Here is a 24644-nt window from a genome sequence, read left to right on the forward strand (position 1 = left end):
GTATCACTTGTCTGTCTGGATTGTGTGCCAGTGTTCCACAGCCCATCCCTGCCAGAAAGGCATTTGCAGAGATATAAGATGTCAGCTCTGGGTGTCTCTAAGTATGTGCCTTTCCTCTAAAAATTCTATTTTCAGTTGACATTATAGCACTTTCATCTTGTTTCCTTTCTGAATTAAAGGGGAAAAGAAGACCTAGATAATCTCAGTTGACATAACCTGTGCTGCTTAACAAATTAGTTCTCAGGAAAATTAATGATGCATACAGCCATAGGCAAGCTATTTGGATTCCCCCTTTTCCTACAGTGATTAAATAAATGAACAATGGATGTTTTCTAAACAGTAGCTGACAAATTTGTTTGCAGAACACAGACTTTAAAACACTTACTCATGAGGTCCCATTTCCAACATTAGTACCCATATCAACATAGGTTGGTCAAGGTTCAACTAAGTTTAATATTCAGAGGAGATGGCTCATTCACACACATCCATGATAGCTGTTAACACTAAGGAACTAGTTATAGTCTTATGTCTAAAACTAGCATAATGTCCTCTCAAGTAAAGCACTGGTGGTAATGTCTTTCACAGACTGATCCAATAAAAATAGAAGAAAAAAAAGAAGTTAAAATCAAGAATCAGAATTCTTTTCTAATATTTCTTTCCTTTTCTTTCTCCTTCATGTTATAGTTAAGGTACTGCATTTTAAAATTATGTATATTATAGACTATATTATAAATTTTGTTTCAAGGTATTAAAGGAGCAAAACAAAATATTTGTTATGGAAATGGGGCTTTCGGTCTTATACAGTTTTTTTTCAGATTTACTGAGGTATAATTAACAAATAAAAATTGTATACATTTAAAATATACAACTTGATGTTTTGATAGATTTAATACATTGTGAAATGATCTCTGTAATTAACTAATAAACATATCTATCATCTCATATAGTTACCATTATCTTTTTTGTGAGAACAATTAAAATCTACCCGCTTAGCAAATTTCCAGTATACAATACAGTATTGTTAACTATAGTCACCATACTGTACATTATCTCTTTAGAAGGAAGGAGGAGGGATGGGGAGAGGCTGGGGGAGGGGAGAAGAAGTGACAGAGACTGTGTGTGCCCCATAAAGCCTAAAATATTTACCATCTGACCCTTTACAGAAAAAGTCTGCCTACACTGACTTTGTTAAAAAGTTTCTGATTTCCTTCAATAAAGTTGTTTCTAGACTACTTCATTTACTCCTACTCAGCAGTTTCAATTTACAATCCTGGAATTTCTTGAAGCTATTTATTTTCATTAATTTGGTTCATATCATAAAAATTATAAGTAAGAATTGCTAGAACATACTCTAACATCAGAGAGGTGATACTTTTACTAACGTAAAATTCTCTTAAAGAGAAGAAAAAGCTAAATGTTGAAGAAATAAAGAACAGAACACATGTAAAAAATAACATCATTACCAGTCGCTCAAAAAAATGAAATGCTTACATGAAAATCTAACACAACATGTACATGACTTGTATGCTGAACATACACAATGCTAATGAAATAAATAAAAAACCATCTAAATAGATGGAGATACAGTGTTCATGCATTGAAAGACTCAACATAGTAAAGATGTCATATTTCCCCAAAATGATGTAAGGTTTAACACAATTCTTACCAAAATCTCAGAAAAATTATTTGTTGATATAGACAATTTTATTCCAAATATATATATATGAAAAGGCAAAGGAACTAGAATAGCTAAAATCATTCTGAGAAAGAAGAACAAAATGGGAAGGGCCACTCTATCTGATTTCAAGACTTATTATGTAGATATATTAACAAAGACCATGTGGTATTAACAGAGGGGTAGATACAATGGATCAATGACACAGAATAGAGAACCAAGATCCATACAAATATACTGAACTGATCTTTGACAAAGGTGCAAAAGCAATCCAATGGAAGAAAGATAGCCCTTTCAAAAATGGTGCTGGAACAACTGGATATCTACAGTCAAAAACATGAATTTTGACCTAAACCTTAAATGTAAAATGTAAAACTATAAAACTTTTAGAAGATAACATAGGAGAAAATCTTTTGGAGCAAAGGATTGGTCAAGAGTTTGCGTGAACTAACACACCATTGTAAAGCAATAAAAACAAAACAAACAAACAAAAAGTTTGCGTGAGGAGGGACATTAGCATACAGTGTGATAAACCAGGAAGTCCCCACTCATAGTCTCTCTCAGCAACAATATTTTGGCAGCCACCCATAGGAAAAAATAAGTGGCTTTGTGGGAGCTTTGAGATCTGGGTAGGAGATTATGAAACCCCAATGGAATCCAAGACCAAAGACGGCTGTCTTGTGAAGTCACACCCAGGTCCAGGTGGTAGAATTGCTCATCACGGTCCTGGCTACAGGTAAAACTGCCCTGCCCCCTGCAGACCCAGCTACAGCCCTGTTTGGACTTGTTCCTGATACCAACCCATGCCCACTGTAAGAGGCCCACCAATCTTGGTCCCGGCTGTGGACCCTGAAGCAAATGGACACTGAAACAGTCAGTGACCAGGCTCCAGCACCTCTTAGCCATGGTCCTGCCTAGGGACCAAGTGGGAGACAAGAGTATCAATGCCCCAAGGCAGGCCCTCCAACACTGGTTCAACTGAAAATCCTGAAACAGCCCTGTAACCCAGCTCCAGCCTTTCTCAGACACAGGATAAAAGAAATTGAGGAAGACACAAATAAATTGAAAGATATCCCTTGTTCATGGATTGGAAGAATTAATATTGTTAAGATGTCCATACTACCCAAAGCTATCTACAGATTCAATGAAATCCCTCTCAAAATTTCAATGGCATTTTTCACAGAAATAGAAAAAATGCTAAAATTCATATGAAACCACAAAAGTCCCCAAGTACCTAAAACAATCTGGAAAAAGATGATCAAATCTGGAGGCATCATACTTCCTGATTTTAAACTGTCTTACAAAGATGTACTAATCAAAACAGTATGGTATTGGCATAAAATAGACACATAATCCAATACAACAGAATAGAGAGCCATGCATATACACTAAACTAATCTTTAACAAGGACCCCAAAAATGCATAATGGGAAAAAAAGTAGTCTGCTCAATAAAGGGTGTTGGGAAAGCTGGATATCCATATGCAGAAGAATGAAGTTGGAACCTTATCTTACACCATACACAAACATTAACTCAAAATGAATTAAAGACTTAAGTGTAAGACCTGAAACTCTAAACTTTTAGAAGAAACATAGGGGAAAAGCTCCTTGACATTGGTTTTAGTAATGATTTTTTTGGATTTGACAGCAAAAGCACAGGCAAAAAAGCAAAAATAATTAAGTGTGATTACACCAACCTAAAAAGCTTCTGCACCATAGAAAAAAACTTCAACAAAATAAAAAGGTAACCTATGGAAAGGGAAAAAATAAGTCTTATACTTGAAAAGAGATTTATGTCCAAAATATATAAAGCACTCATACAATTCAATAGCAAAACAAAAAAGAAGAAAAGAAAATTTAAATTAAAAAATAACCCAATTAAGAAATGGGCAAAGCACCACAATGGACATCTTTCCAAGGAAGACATACAAATGGCCAACAGATATATGAAAATGTTTTCAACATCACTAATCATCTGGGAAATGCAAATCAAAACCACAATGAGTTATTACCTCACATCTGTTAGGAGAGCTATTATCAAAATGATAAAAGGTAACAAGTGTTTGCAAGGGTGTGGAGAAAAGGCAATCCTTGTGCACTGTTGGTGGAAATGTGAAGAGGTATGGCCTTTATGGAAAACAGAATGGAGCGTTCAAAAAATTAAAAATAGAATTACCATATGATCCAGCAATCCCTCTTCTGAGTATATATCCAGAGGAAATGAAATCAGGATCTCAAAGTGAAATCTGCACTCTGATGGTCATTGCAGCATATTTCCTAATAACCAAGATAAGAACCTAAGGATCCTTGCTGGATTAATGGACAAAAAAATTATAAATTGAGAAATAAATATATATATGTGTGTATGTATATATATGTGTGTGTGTGTGTATATATATATAATATATATATATATATATATATATATATAGGAATATTATTCAGCCATAACAAAGAAGAAAATCCTGCTATCTGTAACAACATGAATGAACCTGGTGGACATTATGCTAAGAGAAATAAACCAGACACAGAAAGACAAATACTGTATGATCTCAGTTACATGTTGAATCTTTAAATAAAAAAAAAAGTTAAATGCATAGAACTATAGAATGGTGGTTGCCAGGAGCTGGGGGTGGGGTAAAGAGGGAGATGATGGTCAAAGTGTTACAAACTGTCAGTAATAAGATGAGTAAATTCTGGGGATCTAATGTATAGCATGGTGATTATAGCTAATAATATGGTATTGTATACTTGAAATTTGCTAAGAGAGTAGATCTTCAGTGTTCTCACCACATACATGCAAAATATTAACTGTGTGAGGTAATGGGTATGTTAATTAACTTAATTGTGGTAATCATTTCACAATGTATGCTTACATTAAATTAGCATGTTGTATACCTTAAAAAATAAAATAGTTTGCTTGACAGTGGAAGCATGATCTATAAAGAAAAAAATCCATAAAACAGACTTTATCAAGATTTAAAACTGTGCTCTTCAAAAGACCCTGTTAGATGATGAAAAAGCATGCCACAGACTAGGAGAAAATATTTGCAAACTATATATCCAAAAATGATTCATATCCAAAATATATTTTTTATTCTTTTCCAGTTTTATTGATATAATTGACATATAACATTGTATTAGTTATAGGTGGATATATTTTTTAAATAATCAAAATTCAACATTTAAAAAAATCCAAATAGAAAATGGTCAAAAGACAGGAAGAGACATTTCACTGAAAAGGATACATGGGTGGCAAATAAGCATATGAAAAGATTTTCAACATCACTAGTGAAATGCAAATAAAGATTATGATGAGATATCCCTACTTATCTATTAGAACAGCTGAAAAAAACCTAACAATAGCAAATGCTGGTAAGGATGCCAAGAAATGGATATTTCATATGTCGATTGTGGGAATGTAAAACAGTACAACCAATCTAGAAAACAGCTTAGCAGATTGACGTGGTAGAAATACCTATGTATTTCTGTGCATTTACCCCAGAGAAATGAAAACCTACACTTACAGAACAACCTATACACAATGTTCATATTATCTTTATTTGTGGTACATCCATACCAAGGAATACTACTAAGCAATAAAAAGAAATAAGCTAATGATATACACAACTTGAATGGATTTCAAGGGCATTATGCTGAGTAAGAAAAAGCCAAAGGTCATATACTATATGATTCCATTGATATAACGGTCTCTAAGTGACAAAATTGTAGAGATGGAGAATAAAGTAGTGTTTGCAGGAGGTTAAGACTAGGGGAGTGAAGGGAAGGGGAATCTATGTGATTATAAAGAGGCAGCATGCAGGAAAGCTTTGTGGTGATAGTTCTATACCTTGACTGCAGTGGTGTTTACACAAATTTACACATGATAAAATGACATGCAACCACACACATACACATTATACCCAGGCAAATTTCCTATTTTGGGCATTGTACTATAGTTTCATAATATGTAACCATTAAGGGAAACTGGATGAAAGGTACATCCATTCATCATGTAAATGGATAAAACTTGGAATACTATTTGACAATTAAAATGAACTATTACAAGCATCATGAAACTTTTGTGGGTGATTGCCATGATGGATGTCTATTGAATTTGCTCTCCCTCACCAACTATAAACTAGCAAAATATAAAAAGTAACTATGTGTGGGCCTTGGAGAACAGTGCAGGGCTGTGATTCTTGAAAGGCATAAGTTCAGCTCCAAAGTCACCTAGTTTTATGTGCTTTTCAAAACTGGATACAGGATAGAGTTCAAACAGAGCAGAAGTCTCACTGGGCAGAAGAAACATTATAATTTGGGGCTGTTGAGACAGCTGGAATTGTGGAGCAGGATATCAGAGAAGAGAAAACTGTATTGAAAACAGAGCTCCAGAAATATGCATGGGGTACCCAAGAGCAATGCTGTGCAATAGAACTTTCTGCAATGATGGAAATATATATATCTGTGCTGTCCACTATGGTAGCCACCAGCACTGTGTGGCTATTGAGCCATTGTAATGTGGCAAGTGCAACTAAGGAACTAAATATTTTATTTTGTTTAAATTTAAATGTCTACAGCATGTGGTTTCTGGCTATTGTATTAGCCATCACAGACCCAGAGTTTGGATGAGTAACTGGCTGCAAATGTGCAGAGCAAAATTCTGTGAGGCCTTTCTGTGCCTGGCTTATTTTACTTAGAATAATATAGTCCAGGTTCACCTATATTATCACAAATGGCAGGATCTTCTTTTTAAAGACTGAGTAATATTCTATGGTATATACTGTATAGGACATTTCTTTGTCAGAAGAGATCTGATTAATATGTCCATTCATTAAAAAATCTTTTCTAAATATTAGAGTCACTAATCAAAATAATTCAACAGAGAACTATGGTAAAAGGTACATCTATATTACTTTCCTTGGTCTATGGTAACAAAATAGTACAAACTAAGTGGCTTAAAACAAGAAAAATTTATTGTCTCACAATTCTGGAGGCTAACAGTCTGCAGTCAAAGTGTAGGCAGGGCCATGCCCTCTCTGAAGCCTGTAGGTTTCACAGTAACGCTTCTGCTTAGAACCCATCATTCTTAAAAGGAGAGTCAGTGTGATATATCATTAGAGAATAACTAAGGCTTTCTTCTTAATGTTACCAGGTGTACTAAAAATATGTAGAAAACTAAAGAGTTTTAGGGGAGAAAATAGTTAAATGTCAGAAATGAACTGCTAGCAGCTATTCCTGAAGTTATTTAAAATATCCTCATATGAACCAGAAAATCTTCATTCCATTTGTCAGAATTATAATTCAACAGTGTGCTTTAAATTTTGCTCTTATTTTAAAAATCAGTGCAAATGTATTACTTTTCATGTGAAACTTGCTAGGCCATTTTCCACTATATTCCTCAATGTCTCCAAAAGAAGTTATAGAGTTTGGTATATGAATAATTTTTTTAATCATTAGAGAAACTGGTATACTTACTTTCCCAAGTTAAGAGTTATATGACTGGATGTATTTCCATCTTAGACTGGCCAGAATTTTGCTCAGTCATCTGCAATGGCTTAATTTTTTTTAAGTGAAGCATTTATTTTATTGATATAATTTACAGTCAAATGCATAAGTACAGTTCAATGAGTTTTTGACAAGTACATCTTACACCTAAGTAACCCACAAAATTTTTGTCACTTCTATTCTGTTCAAGTCTTTTCCTGTCAACCCCACTTCCACCCCTTGGGCCACTATTCTATTTATCGCTGTAGATAGGTTTTATTTGTTCTAGAACTTTATACATATGGACTCATAAAATCTTTCACTCAGCACAATGGCTAATATTCATGCACCATGGTATGTCTATCAGTTGTTCATTCATGTTTTATTGCTGAGTGGTATTCCATATGAACATATCACTTTATTTTCCTCTGGATGGACATTTGGGTTGTTTTCTGTTTTGAGCTATTATGAATAGCTGCTATGAATATTCTTGTCAGGGTTATAAATGGACATATGCTTTTGTTTCTCTTGGGTTGATACCTATGACGGAATTGCTAGGTTAAAGTATATGGTTAATGTTATGATAAACTGCCACTTTTCCAAAGTCATTTTTATCATTTTACACTCCCAAATTCTGTGCAAATTATGTGAATTGCATTTGCTTCACACCCTTGTTGACATTTGGTGTTATCAGTCTTTAATTTTAGCTATTCCAAGTAGGTTTGAAATATCTGTTTATGAAGATAAGCTTTATTTTATATTATGTTTAGCTCTTATGTTTTATGTTATATGATCCATCTTGAATTAGTTTCTTTTGTATAGTGTCAGGTTGGGGTCAAGATCAATTTTTATCCTATATGGACATCCAGTTGTCTTTATTAAAAAGACTCTGTGAGTCTTCTAATTTTGTTCAAGATTTTCAAGACTGTTTTGTTAATTGTATTGTAGGTTCTTTGAATTTGCATATAAATTTTAGAATTAGCTTCTCAATATCTACTATATAAATAGACTGCTGGGATGTTGATTGGGATTGCATTGATCTTTAGGTCAATTTGGGAAGAATTCTCATCTAAACCAGCATTATGTACACTTCAGTGAACATGATATCTCTTCATTTATTTAGGTCTTATATTTCTCTTGGTCTTATTTTATAATTTCAAAATAGAGATGTTGTTCATCTTTTGTTAAATTTATTGGTAAGCACTGCATGTTTTTTGATGCTATGGTAAATTATATTATTTCTCTAATTTCATTTTTCAAGGTTTTTTTTTGCTGATATCTAGAAGTACAAGTGATTTTTATGTATTTAACTTTTATTCTATGACCTTGCTAAATTCACTAGTTATCACTTTTTTAATATTGCTTAAGATTTTCTATGAATGTATTCTATATATACCATCACACCTGTGAATATAGACATTTTGACTTTTTCTTTCAATCTTTATGCTTTATATTTCTTTTTCTTGACTTATTGTACTGGCTAGGACATCCAGCAAAGTATTGAATAGAAACAGTGAGACTAGCCATCCTGCTTTGTGGCCAACGTTAATGGCATTCATTTCACCTTAAAGTACAATGTTGGCTGTAAGCTTTAAAAAAATTCCTTTATTAGACTGAGGAAGTTCTTTGCATTTCTAGTTTGCTGAGTTCTCTTTTTAAAATCAAGAATCTATTTACCTGTGTCTATTAAAATGATCATATGGTTTTCTCATTTATAATTCACCACTTGGTGAAGTACATTTTTTTCAAATTTTGATCTCCCTTGCATTTCTGGAATAAAGCCCACTTTGTCATGATGTACTATTCTATTTATATATTGCTGTATTCAATCTCTTGATATTTTAAGGATTTTTTGTGTATCTAGGTCCCTGAGGGAATATTTATCTGTGGGTTTCTTTTTTTATTACAACATTGTCAAGTGGTGGTATCACGGTATACAGGCCTTATAAAATGAGTTAGAAACTATCCATTCTTCTGGTAATCTCTGGAAGAGTTTATAAAAGATTGATAGTACTTCCTTCTCAAATGGTAGAAAGACATACCAGTAACATCATCCAGGCCTGGAGTTTGTTTTATGGGAAGATTTTTAATTATGGTTTTAACTTCTTTAATAAGTATCACAGTATTCAGATTTCTTATCTCTTTAGTTTTGATAAATTTAGTTTTGAATTTACCTATATCTAAATGTTCAACTTGATTTGCATAAAGTTTATAATATTTTCTCCAACAATTTTCTTGAGATTTGACATAAAACATGCTTAAGTTAATACAAAAATAGTTAGTACAGTATCTGGAGTGCAAATTATGCTATACAATTATTTTTATTTTTTTCTTGTTCATTCTTGCTAAGCTTTTATCAGTTTTGTTGTTCTTTCAAAATGATTAACTTTTGGCTTCACTTATTTTTCTCTATTGTCTTTTTGTTTCTAATATTTCACTGATTTTTGATCTGGTCTTTATAATTTACTGTGTTCTGCATACTTTGGTGTTATTTGCTCTTCTTTATCTAGCTTCTTAAGCTGGATGCTTAGATTATTGTAAAATTTCTTCCTTTCTAATTCAACCATTTAAAGCTGCACCTTAATAAGCCATTTTTGTTTTTGCTTAATTTAAGCCATTTTCTAATGCCTTAAATTAAATAACCCATTGGTTATTTTGAAGTGTCTCATAAACTCCAACTATTTGAGAGTTCCCCAAATTTGTTTCTCTGTGTTGATGACTAATTCAGAGATTTGCTAAGTTTTTCCACAATTTTAGTCCTTGACAGCCATGTGGTTTCTATTGCAACTTCTCAGTTCTGCTGTTGAAACATGAAAGCAGCCATAGACAATAGGTAAATGAATAAGTGTGGTTATGTTTCAGTAAAACTTTATATACAAAATGCAGTGAGCTGGATTCAGCCTGTAGGTGTTATTTGTCATCCCCTGATGTGGACACTTTGTACACTTCAATACTTTAACATTTATCTAGATTGTTTGATAATCCACAGTATGATCTTGGAGAATGTTCCATGTGTATTAGAAACAAATATGTTGTCTGTTGTTGGGTAGAATATTCTGTATCTATTAGAAAGAGTTGGTTGACTGTATTGTTTTAGTCTTCTATATTCTTACTGATGTTCTGTGTTTTTCTTTCCATTATTGATAGAAATATTGATAACTCATTCTGTTGAATATCTACTTCTTTTTTAAATCTGCCAATTTTGACTTCACATATTTTGAGACTGTATTGTTAGGTTCATATTAATTTATTGTTGTTTATTTTATTGCTGTATTGACCCTTTTATCATTATGAAATATCACTTTGTAATATTTTCATATTAATGTCTATTTCTCTGATATTACTATAGCCACTTAAGCTGTCTTTTTTTTTTTTTAGTCATTTTTTTTTTTTTTGCGGTACGCGGGCCTCTCACTGTTGTGGCCTCTCCCATTGCAGAGCACAGGCTCCGGACATGCAGGTTCAGCAGCCATGGCTCACGGGCTTAGACACTCCACAGCATGTGGGATCTTCCCGGACCGGGGCACGAACCTGTGTCCCCTACATCGGCAGGCGGACTCTTAACAACTGCGCCACCAGGGAAGCCCTTAAGCTGTCTTTTATTTACTGTTTGTCTGGTACAGGCATACCTCAGAGATATGGTAAGTTCAGTTCCAGACCACCACAATGAAGCAAATTTACAATAAAGCAAAAATGTAAGTCACATGAAATTTTTGGTTTCCCAGTGCATATAAAAGTCATGTTTTCACCATACTATAGTATATTAAGTGTGTAATAGCATTATGTTTTTTAAAAATGTACATACCTTAGTTTAAAAACAACCCTGTTGGGAAAATAATGCTGATAGACTTACTCAACAAAAGGTTGTCATGAACCTTCAATTTGTAAAAAAATGTAACATGCAAAGCACAGTAAAGTGAAGTGCAATGAAACGTGGTACACCAGATCGTTTTCTGTCATGTTACATCCAACCTACTGTGTCTTTGAATTAAAAATGGCTCTTATATGAACTTGGATCTTGAATTTTAAAAATCCAGTCTAACAATCATTGCCTTTTGATTGTTTAATCCATTCATATTTAATGTAAATATTGGTAAGATTGGATTCCTATCTCCCATTTTCCTTTTTCTTTTCTATATGTCTCATGGGGTTTTGTTGTTATTCCTTTATTCTTCCCTGCCTTATTTTGGGTTACACAATCTTTTTAGTGTACCATTTTAAGTATTCTGAATTTGTATCTTTTTTTTTTCCTGTTACATCATTTTTTTAATTTTAAGAAATATTATAAAAAACATTAATAATAGGTTTATTCCAAGGTTTCTTAATATCTTCTGTGACATCCCACTCAGAAGGCAGAAAACCACAAAGTTCTTCACTAAGAAACGGTGCAAATGGAGTGTAATATTGTATTACTGCACTGTCTAGAATACAAACTGAAGACAAGGAAACTCAATTCTTTCATTCCTTCCCAGATCACTTTTGCTGAAGAACTGCTCACTTAACATCCTAGGTGTTCTTTTGTTGAGATCTGCTCCTATTATCTTGGAGCAATGAACCTTCTCAGGGAGCATAATGAACGTGCCATGCCTAGACCTGTCCTGTGGGAGAGCTGAAAGGACAAGCCCTCAGCATCACACATCAGTCCACTAGAGAAATCATGCACAAAACTATTTTTCTGCAAGATTCTCCAACTTAACAATTTTAAAAACAGCTACAATATAATTGAGATCACATGGGCACCACACCTAGTAGAGCTATACACAAACATTCCCTGTTCACACACATTCAGCTTCAGAGCAACAACACCCTGGACAGTCAAAGGCACAATCACATTTTTAAAAATTAAGAATGAGAAGTAAGCACAACAGGCATATGCACAATGGCAGAGAATCCTGTTCTTGGTAGGATATTTGAAGGAACCATAGCTATCCCAACAATCTAACATTTTACATTAGTAGTTTCCCATACAACAGTTAAAAAAAAAAAAAAAACCCTACCAAAAAACAATCCAAACATTATTTCTTTTTTCTTTAATTAACCATAGTACTCTAAGTTTGGTTGGTGATATCATGAGACTTTGTAGCTTATGTTCTTGAGAAATTTTTCTAGTTGCAAGATGCCTCACTATGGAGTCATTAATTAGTAAGCTCAAAGCAAACCCTGAAATGGATATCAAAATTTGTGAAACAATCACATAGTTCCCAAAATTTGAAAAACAGGAGATTTAAGGCAGATGGTAACACCAAAAAGAGCCAGTCAAGTATTAAAAGGCACTCTGGAAATGGTTCATAGCAAAACCTAATTTTCTATTGGTTTTCATCATATGGGTGAAACTATTCAGTCAGTAGGCAACAGATGGGGTGCAGCATGATTAGGCCTCACCAAGGCAATTCCTCTGTGATGTGGCCACAGAAGGAAAATGACTTCTGGTGCCATGTGGCTTGTACTCATCCACAGCAAGACAGACTAGTCCCTCAAACCACTTGTGTACCTGGGAAAAGATAGTAACAGTACTTCCATAGAAGGTAAAGACTAACAGGAATCTATAAGCTCACTCTGGAAAGATGGGAAAATGTAATGGAAAAGGAGCACCATATGCTGATTTTTACTAGAGGAATTTATTGGTCATGTACACACCATAGGAAAATTACACTATCCCAAAGGTAATGCAAAAAATTAAATTCATAAGTATACATTCGAAGTAGGCAAAAATATGGCACGTTTTAAAAACAGAAAATACAAAAATAATTTCACTATGAAATATGCTTTGATTTGCATGTGACTTGGTACTTATGTCATATTTACCAGGTCCAACTGCTCTAATAAATCTCTATTATACATATTTTAGAATACTTATTTTTTAAAAATATCTTTTTAAGCCAAAACATAAAATCTACATTTGTGCATCCATGTTATCCTCCTTAGTATCTTCATAGATCCAAGATGCTAAAAGATTAATAACATTTTTTTTTAAAATTTCAAGCCACAGATTAACAAATATACTTCAAGTTTTCTGGATTACACTACTAAAAGCAACTTGTATTAATGTACACTGGATTTTCAGATATAAATACCAGTCAATGGTTGGTTGGTCATTACACGACAAGTATAATTATTCTTAGAACTGGGTCATAATATACAGAATGCCTTAACTTTTCTTAGTTCAAACCCTGTAATTTGACCCTAAAATTCATAAAAATAACCCTTTCTGTGCTTTAAGCTGACACACTGACTTTGTAGTCTACACTTTGTAAGACAGCAGCTAACTCTAGCACAGAAGAAACTATATAATGTGGCATGGGGGATGACTTCAATGGCTCCATTCCATTTTTATCTTTCCAGACTGTTGCCTTCAGCCCTGCATTGAGGCCTTTTGAATATCGGTTTCTAGTGTGTCACCAAACATGACACAGTCCCCAGGCTGTACTCCGAGGAGATCACAGGAGTAATAAAATTTTGAAGGTGCTGGTTTCTCCACTTTCTGCTCTCCATCTACAACAACAGCATCAAAATAAGCCAGACAGGCACAAGCCTTGATCTGCCTCTGGGTCTGTCTTTCTCCATTTGTTAATAAAAGTAGGTAGACATCCTTTTGAAGTTCAGTAAACATGGCTTTGACATCTGCCAGTGTCAAATGCTGTAAATATGTAGATTTCCACAGAAAATAACATCCTTCAGTCAGTTTCCTATTGGCTGCACCACCTTTGGTTTCCTGGATTGCTTCTTCCCAGTGTAAAGTTCTGAGGTCAGTAATGCATGTATTAGAAGGATGAAAACATTCCTTGCTGAGTTTAATTTGAACTTTGTCACAGATGACTTCGGCCTCTTCTTTGAAATGGTATTTTGATTGTAAGAGCTTTATCACCTCCAACATGCCCTTCCGACTCAACCTGGGCACGTTGAAGAGTATGCTGTCCAGGTCGAAGAAGACAGCTTACACCTGGCTCAGCCCCATGCCACCATTGCCTGCATGGCGCACCAACTCCTGAATTTGTATCTTTTGAGTTATTACTTTAATGGCTGCTGTAGATATTTCTATATTCATGTTAAATTTATCCTAGTCTCTGTCAGGTCACCGCTAACTTCATTTTGGTAAAAATATAGCAACTTTGCATCTATGTAGCTTCTTTTCCCCTTTTAATCTGTGCTATCATTGTTGTGTAGATTATAATATGCATATATTTGATTGTGTATTTATATATCCCAACAAGTTGGTGTTACAATTATTGCTTTGAATTATCTTCTTTTCAATTAAGAGAAAACATATAACCAATCTTTTATATTTAATACCTTTGGTACTCGTCATTCCGCCCTGTGTATCTAACTTATCATCGGGTGTGTTTCTTTTAAGCCTTAAGAACTTCAGTATTTCTTACAGGTTAGGTCTATTAGCAACAAATTTTCTCAATTTTTTTTATACCTGAGAATATTTTCCTTTTGACTTCATTTCTGAATGAATGTTCCACTTGATATACAATTCTGGGTGTTTTCTTTTGTTCCAGCACTTTGTGTCATTCCATTATCTTCTATCCTCCATCATTTCTGATAAGAAGTCCATTGTTAAACATATTATTGTTCCATTCTATGTGATGAGTCATTTTCTCTGGCTCCTTTGAGGAGTTGTCTTTTATCATTTTGACTATGTTGTTTCTAGTTATGGTGCTCTTTTTACTTACCCTACTGTTGATTTGGTGAGCTATTTGCATCTAAATGTTAATGTTTTTAATCAACTTTCGAAAGTTTGGAGCTATTCAAAAATTTTGTCTCCTCTTCTCTTTCTCTCCTCTCCTTCGCCAACTCCCTTTATACATGTTGGAATGCTTGTCATTGTATCACAGGTCTTTAGGGTTCTTCTGTTCATTTTTTCAATCTTTTAAAATTCTTTGTATACTTTCTATTGATATATCTTCAAATAAATGATCTCTGCTACCTCAAATTTGCTGTTGAGTCCATCTAATAATTTTTTTTAATTCAGTCATGCTTTTTAACTCTAGAATTCAAATTTGGTTATTTTTTATAGTTTATATTTCTCTATAGATTATATATATAATTTATATATATTTTTTCTGTTGACTCATTTCTAACATTTTAACCTTTAATTCTTTGAGCTTGTCTATTAATTCCTGAAGTCTTTGCTAATCTAACATCTAGGCCCATACAGACTCAGTTTCCATTAGCTGCTGATTTTTTCCCTTAGTACGTTTCACACTTTTCTATTTCTTTGCATGTCTAATAATTTTTGGCTGAAAACTAGACATTTTAGGTAATTTATTATAGCAAATCTAGACTGTGTTTTACATCTAAGGAGTGTTTTTTATTTTATCATCTTGCCTGTACTCAAACTGTGGAATCTATTGGCCTGTGATGTGGAGCTATTGGCTGTCTCTGCTCATTTTTTCAAATTCTTTATTTCAATTTTCATCCTGGCTCCCCAGGGGTAGCCTCTGTCTCTGAATAGCTTAACAGTCAGCTAATGATTTGGACAGAAGTTAACATCACACACTTGAGTCTATAAGCCTTCTACCCTCTGCTAACTGTTCTCTGTGTGAGATGGGAGATATATTCAACATTGCAGCCAGTTCTCAAGTCCCCCTTGGCTTTCATTTTTTGCCATGCTCTCTCAAGTCCACCCTGTGCATGCATCATTTCTGAGTTAGACTGGGATGCTTGGTGTACAGCATGTTTTGATATACTTAGTGAAATGATTACTACAAACTAATTAGCATACCCATCTCCTCACAGTTTTCCGTGTGTGTATGTTGTATGTGGTGCGACCACTTGAAATCTACTCTTAGCGAATTTCCAGTATACAATAGAGTATTAACTATAGTCATCATGTTGTACATTAGGACTCTAGAACTTACTCATTCTACATAACTACATCTTTCTACCCTCTGAGCAACCATCTGTCCATTTTCTCCACCCCACCCCCCTCGCCCCTGGTAACCACTGCTCTGTTCTCTGCTTCTATGAGTGTGATTTTAGACTTCATATATAACTGAGATCATTTTCCAAAAAAGACATACAAAGGGCCAGCAGGTAATGAAAAGATGCTCATCATCACTAATCATCAGGGAAATGCAAATCAAAACCACAATGGCTTATCACCTCAAATCTGTTAGAAAGGCTAGTATCAAAAGGGTAAAAGATAACAAGTGCTAGTGAAGATGTGAAGAAATGGAAACTCTTTTACACTGTTGGTGGAAATATAAAGTGGTACAGCCTTAATAGAAAACAGTATGGAAGTTCCTCAAAAAATTAAAAATAGAACTACCATACAATTCAGTAATCCCTCTTTTGCATATATATCCAAAGGAAATGAAATCAGTACCTAGAAGAGATATCTGCACTCCTATGTTCATTACAGCATAACTCACAAGAGTCGAGATAAGAAAAATTCTTGAAGGAAATTAAAAGTGCTACTCTAGTGAATATATGAATGATAAGAAAGTGAAAGAGCCTTATTGACATGGAAAAAGTTTTAGTGTTCTGGACGGAAGATCAAACCAGCCACAGCATCCTCTTAAGACAAAGCCTAGACCAGAGCAAGGCTCTAACACTCTTCAATTCTATGAAGGCTGAGAGAGGTAAGGAAGCTGCAGAAGTCTGAAGCCAGCAGAGGTTGGTTCATGAAGTTTAAGGAAAGAAACTGCCTCCATAATATAAAAGTGCAAGGTGAAGCAAGTACTGATGTAGAAGCTGCAGCAAGTTATCCAGAAGATCTAGCTAAGATAATTCATGAAGGTGGCTACAATAAGCCAACAGATTTTCAGGGTAGGCAAAAGAGACTTATATTGGGAAAAATGACATCTAAGACTCACAGCTAGAGAGGAGAAGTCAATGCCTAGTTTTAGTTTCAGAGGACAGGCTGTCTCTCTTTAGGGGGAAAGACAGCTGGTGACTTTAAGTTGAAGCCAATGCTCATTTACCATTTCAAAAATCCTAGGGCCCTTAAGAATTATGCTAAATTTACTCTGCTTGTACTCTATAAATAAATGGAACAAAGCCTGGATGACAGCACATCTCTTTACAACATGGTTTTCTGAGTATTTTAAGCCCACTGTTGAGGACTACTGCTCAGAAAAAAATGATTCCTTTCAAAATATCACAGCTCACTGACAACGCACCTGGTCACCCAAGAGCTCTACTGGACATGCACAATGAGATTAATGTTGTTTTCATGCCTCCTAACACAACATCCATTCTGAAACCCATGGATCAAGGAGTAATTTTGACTTTCAAGTCTATTAGTTAAGAAATATAGTTCAGGAGGCTATAGCTGCCATAGATATGATTCCTCTGATGGATCTGAGGAAAGTAATTCAAAAACCTGCTGGGAAGGATTCAACATTCTAGATGCCATTAAGAACATTCATGATTCGTGGGAAGAGGTCAAAATACGACATGAATACAGGAGTCTGGAAGAAGTTGATTACAACCCTAATGGATGACTTTGAGTGGTTCAAGACTACAGTGGAAGAAGGAACATAAGATGTGGTGTAAATAATGAGAACTAGAATCAGAAGTGGAGTCTGAAGATGTGACAATTGCTACAATACCCTAATAAAACTTTTAACAGATCAGGCGTTGCTTCTTAAGGATGAACAAAGAAAGCTGTTTCTTGAAATGGAATTTATCCCTGGTGAAGATGTTGGAATGACTGTAGAAATGACAAGACTGTTGAAACGATGACAAAGGATTTAGAATTTTATAGCTGATAAAGCAGCAGCAGGGTTTGAGAGGGCTGACTCCAATTTTGAAAGAAGTTCTACTGTACTTAAAATGCTATCAAACAGCACTGCATGCTACAGAGAAATCATTTGTGAAAGGAAGTCAATAGATGCAGCAATTGATCTTTTTTTTTTTAATGGTGGCAGTATGGTTTATTAAGCTGTACCTTAGTATAGGTGCTGGGGCTTGCCCATGGTGCTCTTAATGTACAAAAACTGTACGTTCTGCCAATTTTTCTTGAGCAATGACACCAAGAAGATAACAGCTAAGTGGATGTTGTACACAAGCTCATCATCTGTCATCTTCACGTGGGCAACAGCCTCTGTCAGATACAGCACCTCCTTCATCTGGAACTTGATCATGGACTTCACCTCATCAACTTTGGCCACCATGTTCTCATTGGGGGTCAGCAAGGGAACTTGCCAGCATTATTCAGGCCTGGGCCCAGGATTCATGGGATCTGCTTGATCACAGACTCTGGAGCCAAAAAGGCATCATACTTCTTGGCCATCTTCTTGACAAGTTTCTTATTCTTGTTGAGTTTCTTCAACACCTCAATGCCCATGTGGGAGATTATCCACAGCCTTGGCCTCATCACAATGCTGCTGGTCCCCCAAAACACATATGGAGAACTTGGGGCAGAGAGTGGACTTAAGCCTGACAGTGCCGAGAAGGGTTTGTCCTTCTGAGGTCATAGTTCCTCAGGCTGATCTTTAGCTCCACCATCTCCAAAACCTTCTGGCGCTTGCACTGGTTCCCGTGTAGGACTTTCCGCACTGCCTTGTACAGGGTGTCACGGGAGACTCTGCTGCTCATGGTGCCTCACGCCACAATAACCGAAAAAAGCTATTGTCTTATTTTTTTAAATTGCCATAGCCACCCCAACCTTCAGCAACCTCCACCCTGATCAGTCAGCAGCCATCAACCTCAAGGCAAGACCCTCCACCAGTAAAAAGATTATGACTCACTGAAGGTATCAATGATGGTTAGCATTTTTAGCAATAAAGTATTTCTTAAATGAAGCTATATGCATTAATTTTTAGACATAAAGCTACTGCACACCTAACAGATGACAGTATAGTGTAAATGTAACTTTTATACGCACTGGGAAATCAAAAAAATTGTGACTCACTTTATTGCAATATTCACTTTATTGTGGTGGTCTGGAATCAAGCCCACAACCTTTCCAAGGTATGCCTGTATATCACTGGGAGCAGTGATTTTGGTGTTCCTTTCATGTTATTAAAATACTATGAACATGGTTATCACTACAGGCTATGTGTATATTCGTGGAAAAATTAGAAGATACATATGGAAGTTTGTAATGTTTATTGAAACAAGTACACAACACTGAATATTTTAAAACATTACGAATAATTACAACATCTCAACTACACAATGTGTTTTATATGTATGTATGTAAATATATATATACACACATATTTAAACTTTGCTTCATCTTTCAACTTTTTATCTGTGTAAAAAGAAGAACACTTTCCTCATTCAGGAGATTTTTGATGTTGTAATAATTACCTAGAAATAAAGTGATAAGAAAATTAAAAATTATTTCCATAGGAATCATTCCCTTTTGATTAAATGTTTAGTCATCACTAAGACCTATTACAGTATATAGTGTCAAATTAAAAAAAATCATCTAACATCAAATAACTCTAATTCCATGAACTGAAAAATCCAAGGACCATCTGTGATCCAGATAAAGCTTAAAACGATGTAAATTTCACATCATTTTGATAATGAATGCAAAAAGAGATTAGACAAGGGTGCAGATAGGAAAAAAAATCTCCCTCTGAATCCAATCATGTTTTGGGGTGTTTTTTTTGTTTTTTTAAATTGAAGTATAGGTGCTTTACAATGTTATATTAGTTTCAGGTATACAACAGTGATTCAATTATTTTTATAGTTTATACTCAATTTAAAGTTATTATAAAATATTTTCTATATTCCCTGTGCTATACATTACATCCTTGTATCTTATTTATTGTATACTTTGTAGTTTGTACCTCTATTCCTCTTCCCCTATCTTGCCCCTTCACTCTACCCCTCTCCCCACTGGTAACCACTAGTTTGCTCTCTGTATCTATGAGTCTGATTCTGTTTTGTTATATTCATTTGTTTGTGTTCACAACAGTGTTGGCACATACAAAGGACTACATAAATATAGCTATTATTATTGTTTCCTTTCATTAGAATGTAAGCTCCATGAGGGCAGGGATTTTTTTTATGTATCCCACACTCTTAGAGCAATACTTGGTAGACTCTCAATCACATTTGTTGAATGAATGAACAAATTAAAATTCCTATCTCCAAAGACTTGTGCTCCAATAGCTTATGAAGCACACTATTCTGTATGTTTAAAATAACCAACTAAAAATTGTTTGACTACATAATGTCTTTGAGATAACATAGGGGAAAAATTTTCTTTCTACTCTGGATACAACATATCTTCTATTTTTATATTCAGCAATTAGCAACTCATTCAGTTTTCATGTACCAAAACACTGATATACTTATCTAATAAAAAAAAATTAAAAGAAAATATGCACCAAACTTCTTTGGCATCAGTCACATCATGCTTCATTTTGACCACTGTGGCTTCCATTTTCATGGTGCTCATGAGCAACTACATAAGTATTCAACTATGCAAAAGAAAAGGTTTTTAATTATTCTTACCTGAAGGAACATAGAATGAATCCCCAGTTGTTATTACATAAGGTGTTTCGTGTAAGGTACATAAAAGGTCACCAAAGTTAACATAAAAAATCTGTAAAATTAAAAATTAAAATCTCATTTCAAATTTAACACCACAACAACTACACTCCAAAGAAACTTAAAAGTAAATGTGGTAGGCAGAATAAGGGCCCTCCAAAGATATCCATGCTCTAATCTCCAGAATTTGTTAGTCACATGGCAAAGGAGACCTCGAGATGGTGAGATTATCCTGGATTATCTAAATGGGCCCAATCTAATTACATAAACCTTACTTGAAAGTGGACAATTTTCCTACTGGAAGCAGACGAGAGATGAAGCAGAGGAGAAGTCAGAGAAATTTGAAGCATGAAAAGGGCTTTCACTGTTGCTGGCACTGAAGATAAGAGAGCCATAAGCCAAGGAGTATAGACTATTTCTAGACACCCCAGCCAACAGCCAGTGAGGAAACAGGAACCTCAGCCCTACAACCACGTGAAACTGAATTCTGCCAACAACCTGAATGAATTTGAAACAGATTCATTCTAAAAGCCTTCAGAGAGGAATACAGATCTCACAACACCTTGATTCCAGCCTAGTGATACTCTAAACAGAGTACTCAGCCAAGCCCACCTGATTTCTAACCTACATATCTGTGAGATAATAAATGAGAGTTGTTTAAATTTGTGGTAATTTGTTAAAGCAGTAATAGAAAACTAGTATAGGAAAACATTTCTTTTGTTCTTCCTTATTATTTACCAGTTTATGAAAATTCAGAACCATTGTAAAGAATATCACTTAGCTATATTAGAAAAATAGCTAGGTTTTATGTACACCTCTTTAAAGGTTACATGCTTGGTATATGTAACTTAATCTGACCAATGAATCAAAGAGAACAAAAAGCAAAAAAAAAAAAAAAAGTACATTTAAACAAGCATCAACATTAAGAAAGTAAAAGAGGATAAATATAGTGCTCAGTCATACAGGCTTCCATATTCAAACACAGCAAATTTTACATTTTATATATAGATAGCACCTGTCAATGACCTTTTTTTTTGACAACTAAATACAAAATGTAGGGCCTTCAAACTCTGAGATTCAAATTCTGAGATTCAGCCATCAGGAATATTTTGCCTCAGAGAATTATGCCTTCTTCTCCTTTTTTTCTTACCACTTTTGTAAAATGAGCCTAAAATACCAGAAAAATGAGAGCAGCTAGCACTTATCCAGCACTTACCCCATGCCAGCCACTGTTCTAAGCACTTCATTTTTACTCATTTAATGTATAAATCTATCAATGAGACAGTACTATTTTAATAGCTTTTCACAGATGAAGCAAATGAGGCACAGAGAAGTGTAACTTTCCAAGGTCACAATGTAAATGGAACAGCTGGAATTTGAACTCAGGTACTTTGATTCCAGAATCCATGTTCTTAACCACTACAATATACTCTCTCAATGGAAAAAAAGTTCTTAAAGTGGTTCTAAAGGTATTTTTTATAATTTAATAAAAGAAATATATTTATTACATCCAAAGTTATTTGCCTAAAAAAAGGAACACACACACTACCCAGAAAGTCAAGCATGTATTTATAGATGTTTTTTCCTTATCTATTCAGATTGGCTCTCTATGCACACCTCTCCCCACTTCTGCAAACATTTTACTAAGAATGCTTTTGAAATACACAAAAATAGAATGATGAACTCCCACAAATAAATATTGAACCCTGATACCCTGCTCTTTTCAAAGTCTGATTCCCCCATTCCATATTATTTTGAAATAAATGCCCAGCATCATAAACCATCTGTAAATATTTCAATGTGTACTGAAAGACCAAAGTCCTTTTTTAAAACATGACAACACTGTTGTCACACATAAAAATAAATGAATATTTAGTGTTAAACACCCAGTCAATATTCAAATTTCCAGTTGGCTCTTCAATGTCTTACTTTTAAGGGTTTGTTTGAATTGGGATCCAAGTAAGAGTCACATATGGTCAGTGCTTGATCTATCTTTTAAAGCAATCTATTGAGTGGTTATCAATTTGGGGGTGATTCTGTCCCTCAGGGGACAATTGGCAATGTCTGGGAACATTTTTAATTCTCACAACTAGAGGGGTACTACTGGAATCTAGTGCGTAGAGGCCAGGGTTGCTTCTAAACCTCTTACAATGCATAGGATAGCCTCCCTACAACAAAGAATTATTGAGTCCAAAATGTCAATAGTGCCACGGTTGAGGACCCTGATCTCTATACATTCCACGTGGTTTTCTTTTTTATTCCTTGCACCTTATTTATTAAAGAAATCAAGCAGCAAAATTTGTTTTAAAAATCTTCACATAACTGGATTTTGCTTATTACAATGCGAGGTTGTCATCTGAAAAGTCTGCCATTCTTTATTTCCTGTAAATTGGTGGTTAGATCTAAGGACTTAACTTCAGGTGGTTGTGTGTGGGTTTTGTTTTGTTTTTTTTTAAAGAAGGTGGGGAAGGCAAGACTACTTCATAGACAGTGTTGTATTCTTCCATCAGGAGACACATAATGTCTGGTTGTGTTCTTTTTAGATGTTAGTAGACAATGATGCTAGAACCAATGGTTTATTGGGTGTTGTAAAATGGTAATAGTCCATTCTGACATTCATTCTTCATTTATTAATTGGACTATTTCTAAAAAGGATAAACTTCCCCTCACCTATATTTGATTACCTAGTAGTACAGTTTATATGAGAACAGCAGAATAAATGTTTAATTATTTTCCTTTACTTACCATATTTGTCAAAGTGAGTTGGCTTCCTAGAATTCTCCGACAGTGCTGAATTAAGTTTTTCTTTTTGTAGTAGCCTTACAAATTCATGGGTTTAGATATAATTGATGCGTATCAATCCAATGAAGTTATTCTTATTGATACTCAAGTTTTCATATCTTTGTCCAGAGAGAGCATCTTCCAGTTGGATCCTGAGACCTTATGACCCAATCCTAACTGTATTTGATAGTCTGCTATCAGGTATGATAAATATTCCAAGCTCAGCCCCAGGCCTGGAATCAGACATTTCTCTAAGGAACTCTGGTTCCTTTAAGTGTATTGTTATCACTTTTTTGATTTTTTACCTCTGGAACAATTATTGTCTAGTTTTTCATATATTTCTACCTTTTGATCTGTTTGGGTTTTTTCTCTCTTCTGGTTTTTGACTGGTCTTCCACATCACTTAACTTTAATATTTTCCATTTCTTTTTTTTTTAAACATTAATTAATTAATTAATTAATTTGGCTGCATTGGGTCTTAGTTACAGCATGTGGGATCCTTCACTGCAGTGCGCAGGCTCTTCGTTGCAATGTGCGGGCTTCTCTCTAGCTGTGGCGCACGGGCTTAGTTGCCGCGCCGCATGTGGGATCTTAGTTCCCCAACCAGGGATCGAACATGCATCTGCTGCATTGGAATGCAGATTCTTAACCACTGGACCACCAGGGAAGTCCCAATATTTCCCATTTCTTAATACCCTTTTGTTTTCTAGGAGAGCTCCACAACAAACTCCCATAGTTAATTTGTTCATTCTTCTGTGGTTTGAATTTAACAGATCTAACACTGCTACTTTCCCTCTTACTCATTATCTAGACCTGAGTTTGAAAGAAAGAGTTAATGGCTTATGCTGGTTCTCCATCTTGCCCTTTTGCTTCTCAAAAGCATATATTTAAAAGTGTGCTTCATTTTTTTAAAATGTAAAAATACTCCCCTTGTTATTAAAAAAAAAACCTTTAAGTCTAGTTTTCATTATAAAAACTTAAAGGCAATATTTAGAAAAAACAAAAATAAACTATAATCACCTACTGACATGTTATTTTCTATAGTTCCTTCAAGGTTCTGTCATTTTCATTTTTTTTTTTTTTTTTTTTTTTTTGAGGTATGTGGGCCTCTCACTGTTGTGGCCTCTCCCATTGCGGAGCACAGGCTCCGGACGCGCAGGCTCAACGGCCATGGCTCACGGGCCCAGCCGCTCCGCGGCATGTGGGATCTTCCCGGACCGGAGCACGAACCCGTGTCCCCTGCAT

At 34.8% G+C, this 24644-nt stretch overlaps 1 protein-coding gene and 2 pseudogenes across 3 annotated transcripts in view; all 3 read right to left on the reverse strand.

Moving 5' to 3' along the window:
- Positions 1 to 13375: 13375 nt before the first annotated feature.
- On the reverse strand, positions 13376 to 14115 carry LOC307056952 (N-acylneuraminate-9-phosphatase-like; annotated as a pseudogene). The gene has a single exon. The product of its transcript is annotated as an N-acylneuraminate-9-phosphatase-like (transcript).
- A 3943-nt stretch (positions 14116 to 18058) lies between these two features.
- Positions 18059 to 18707, reverse strand: LOC307055967 (large ribosomal subunit protein uL1-like; annotated as a pseudogene). Its single transcript has one exon. The product of its transcript is annotated as a large ribosomal subunit protein uL1-like (transcript).
- Positions 18708 to 19205: 498 nt separating this feature from the next.
- Positions 19206 to 24644, reverse strand: part of CENPC (centromere protein C) — a gene marked incomplete at its 5' end in the record, with an annotated part of 91689 nt that continues 86250 nt past the window's right edge. The window contains 2 exons of the mRNA XM_079716564.1: positions 19206 to 19424; positions 20583 to 20673. Coding sequence (XP_079572690.1) covers positions 19354 to 19424; positions 20583 to 20673 — 162 coding nt within the window. The 3' untranslated portion in view covers positions 19206 to 19353. The remainder of the gene's footprint in view (positions 19425 to 20582; positions 20674 to 24644) is intronic.

Source organism: Hyperoodon ampullatus, assembly GCF_949752795.1.
Source record: "Hyperoodon ampullatus genome assembly, chromosome: 1".
NCBI classification, from domain to species: Eukaryota; Metazoa; Chordata; class Mammalia; order Artiodactyla; family Ziphiidae; genus Hyperoodon; species Hyperoodon ampullatus.